Raw genomic sequence first — 3,626 nt, forward strand, 5'->3', positions numbered from 1 at the left:
CCGCCCCTCGCTCAGCCAGTGAGCAGGAACTGGTCTGTATGTGGGATCCGAACCCTCGACGGGAGCGCCGCCACACTTCCCAAGCAGCGCACTGTAGCAGTGCGCCACCGGGCCAGCCCTGACACTCTATTTTTGTTTACTACAGTTCTCTCTCTCTCTCTCCCTTGTAGCAGTGCACCACCGGGCCAGCCCTGACACTCTATTTTTGTTTACTACAGTTCTCTCTCTCTCTCTCCCTTCCATTTAGAGTGTCCACTCCAGGAAGCCAGGGGTCTTTGTCGGTCTTGTGCCCAGCTGTGTCCCCCATGCCTTCAGTGGTGCCCAGCACGTGGTTGGTGCTTGTAAATACTTGCTTTAGTGAATTAACAAACTTGCTGCAGTGGTGTCAAGTGTACTTTTTAAATAATGATATTCAAATGAGTTGATTTAAATGGAAATATTAAAAGAATCATAAAACAGGTGGATGGAGCAGAATGGTTTAGAGGGTCTGTATAAAAGGGGGTGTTTGGGAAACATTGCTTGTTGGCATAGGAAGTGAGGAAGGGCTGTGTGGCTGGGGATTACAGAAGAGACTGGGATAGGGACAGGCCTCATCCTGGCTCACTCTGAAGGAGGGACCATCTCGCTGTCTGGGGCCTAGTGGGCTTTCCAGCTTCTCTGGGTCTCTCTCCACCCACCAAGCCTCTCCCTATCCTAATATCAGTTCCCTCCATATGCCCCAGGATGACGACCTCAGAAAAGCCAGAGCTGGGCCCTAGTCAGCACGCGGGTAAGCCGGAAGCCCCAGGTCTCCCACCCAGCCCTCTGCAGGCTCCCTTCTCTTCTCCCCATAGCCACCAACTCCCTTGTTCTCCCCGTTCAGGGGCCTCCCAATCGCTTGTCCCGCCCAGACCTCCCTGGGGCCCCCGGACTCAGCCCACAGAATCTGAGCATGTCGGCGCCCACCCCAAACCTGCTTTCCCTCCTCTTCTCAGTGGCCGGCACCCCCATCCTGTCCTGCGGTGGATCCCGCACATCCCCACAGGCCACAACCCACCCAGGCTCCATCTCCTGGATCCCTGCACCCAGATCCTCGATGGTCTCTTGGCTCCCAGGTTCCCTCCAAGGACCCTCTAAAACTCTGACCCTGTCACTCCTCAACTCAAAGTCCCTCCATGGCTCCCCAGTGCCCTTGAAGGAGTTCGAGCTCCTTAACATAGCTTTCAAGGCCCTTCATAAACTGGTCCCCACTGTCTTTCCCGGCTTCATCTCTCACACTTAACATCCGCCTCCTCCAATACATACACAGAATGTATATTTTCCAGACAGACCAAACACGGTTCCTCAGACATGGCCGGCCCTCTCCCCAGCAGGCCTCTGCATGCTCCCCTCCTGCCTTCGCACGACTCTCACTTCTCTTTGCCATCTCAGACGTCCTCTCCTCCAGGAAGCCCTCCCTGACCCTCAGGCTAGCCAGGTGCCCCTCTGTGCTCCCTCAGCTCCCGAGGCCCTCCCACACCAGCCCTAAACACTCTGGGTTATCACTCTGGGGACAGGTCTGTCTCCCTCACTGGACTGGGAGCCACAGGAGGGCAGGGCCATGACTGTCTTTGTCACCACTGTGTCTCCAGCACAAGGTTCATCTAGAAGAAGCATTTGCACAAATGTTAGTTGAATGAGTAAATGAATGTTGACAGCAGCCAGAGCGGGTCTGTGGGTACCATGGGCCAGCTGGTACCTCCCCTTGTCCTCTGCTTCAGGTGATGACAACATCTACGAAGTGATGCCATCTCCAGTCCTCCTGGTGTCCCCCCTCAGTGACATGGGGTCCATCAACCCAGCCGTGGTGAGTCCTGTCCCCACCCTCTCCCCTAAAACCCACTTCTAGCAAAGCACCTCCCCTGTGAGAGGGTGGCAGTGCCCCCGGGCACCTGGGCACAGAATTTGGGAACCTCAATTCTCTCTCTCTCCCTATCTCTCTGATGTTCCCTATTTTTAAAATCATAAGGAAAAGAGACTGGAAGGAAACCACACAACATAAACAGCATTTGTCTCTGGGGCGAGGAGGCTGGTGGGTGGGTTTTATTTTCTCTTTTATATTTGCCTGTATTTTCTTTTCTTTTTTTTTTTTTTAAAGATGACCGGTAAGGGGATCTTAACCCTTGACTTGGTGTTGTCAGCACCACGCTCAGCCAGTGAGCCACGGGCCGGCCCTATATTTGCCTGTATTTTCCAACTGAGCAGATATTCCCTTTATAATGGGAGCAGGGGGGAGGCAGGCTGATAAAAAATGAATTATTTTCATTTAATTTAAATAAAGAGAGAAACTTAAAAAGCCTTACTAAGAGCTTTGAACTGAAGGTGTTAACGGGGGAGGCTGGGCGGGTGACAGGCCACTGGACATATCCCCCCATGACTTCGGTTCTCTCGTGCCCATTTGTCAGAGGAGGACACTGAGGCACGGGGAGGTTCGTTCCCTTTGCCCAAGGGCCTCTCAGTCAGGGAAGGGCAACGGGGAGTTGGAATCCGGGTCTCTTTTAACACCCAAGGTCAAAAGTTGGAAAGGGGGGTGCCGAAGGGGGCCAAGGGCCTGGCTCACAGGTGATCTTTCCTTGCAGCCCCCGCCCCTGCCCCCGCCCCTGCAGCCAGAGCCGGAGGACCGCCACTACCAGGTGCCGCGGTGGGAGTGGGAGGCGGTGCGGGACCCATGTAACCACGCGGCCTGGGCAGGGACGGGCCAAGACGCCCGGGGTTGGGAGGCTGCCCTCGCCTCTCCTCTCCCGGCAAGTTTCCAGGTCTCTAAGTCCTGTTACAGTGTCGCTTAGAGATCCTGGGCAAGTCCCTTCCCGCCCACCCACCCCGCCAGGCCTGCAGTTTCCTCCTTTGTAAAAAGGATCCAAAGCCTTGAATTTGCACAGGAGGAACAAGGCCCAGGGAGGGAAAGGGGATTGCCCAGGGTGACACAGCCGGTCAGGGCCCCAGTCGAGTCCCACCGGCACAGGGGCCCACTTGTGGGCTGGGTCTCAGCCCCTCTCTGTCCCCTCCTCTCTGCCTTCGTATCTCTGTCTTCTCAGTGTGTCTGTCTACACGTGTCTGTGTGTGTCTCTGCCCCTCTCGGAATCTCTGTGTAAATCTCTCTCTCTCTCTCTCTGTATCTCTCTCTCTCTGTCTCTCTCTCTCTGTTTCTCTGTCTCTCTCTCTCTGTCTCTCTCTCTGTCTCTCTCTCTGTCTCTCTCTCTCTGTCTCTCTCTCTGTCTCTCTCTCTCTGTCTCTCTGTCTCTCTTTCTGTCTCTCTCTCGGTCTCTCTCTCTGTCTCTCTGTCTCTCTCTCTGTCTCTCTCTCTGTCTCTCTCTCTCTGTGTCTCTCTGTCTCTCTGTCTCTGTCTATCTCTCTCTGTCTCTCTCTCTGTCTCTCTGTCTCTCTCTCTCTCTGTCTCTCTCTCTGTCTCTCTGTCTCTCTCTGTCTCTCTCTCTGTCTCTCTCTGTCTCTCTCTGTCTCTCTCTGTCTGTCTCTCTCTGTCTCTCTCTCTCTGTCTCTCTCTCTTTGTGTCTCTCTGTCTATCTCTCTCTGTCTCTCTGTCTCTCTCTCTGTCTCTCTCTCTGTCTCTCTGTCTCTCTCTCTGTCTCTCTCTCTCTGTCTCTCTCTCT

At 54.5% G+C, this 3,626-nt stretch overlaps 1 protein-coding gene across 1 annotated transcript in view; it reads left to right on the plus strand.

Moving 5' to 3' along the window:
* Nucleotides 1-3,626, plus strand: part of CEACAM19 (carcinoembryonic antigen-related cell adhesion molecule 19) — a 21,820-nt gene that overhangs the window by 16,059 nt on the left and 2,135 nt on the right. The window contains exons 4-7 of the mRNA XM_008586004.1: nt 248-331; nt 723-769; nt 1,740-1,825; nt 2,598-2,651. Of these exons, the coding sequence (XP_008584226.1) occupies nt 248-331; nt 723-769; nt 1,740-1,825; nt 2,598-2,651 (271 nt within the window). The remainder of the gene's footprint in view (nt 1-247; nt 332-722; nt 770-1,739; nt 1,826-2,597; nt 2,652-3,626) is intronic.

The sequence above is a fragment of the Galeopterus variegatus genome, unplaced genomic scaffold (assembly GCF_000696425.1).
Source record: "Galeopterus variegatus unplaced genomic scaffold, G_variegatus-3.0.2 Scaffold3796, whole genome shotgun sequence".
Taxonomy (NCBI): domain Eukaryota; kingdom Metazoa; phylum Chordata; class Mammalia; order Dermoptera; family Cynocephalidae; genus Galeopterus; species Galeopterus variegatus.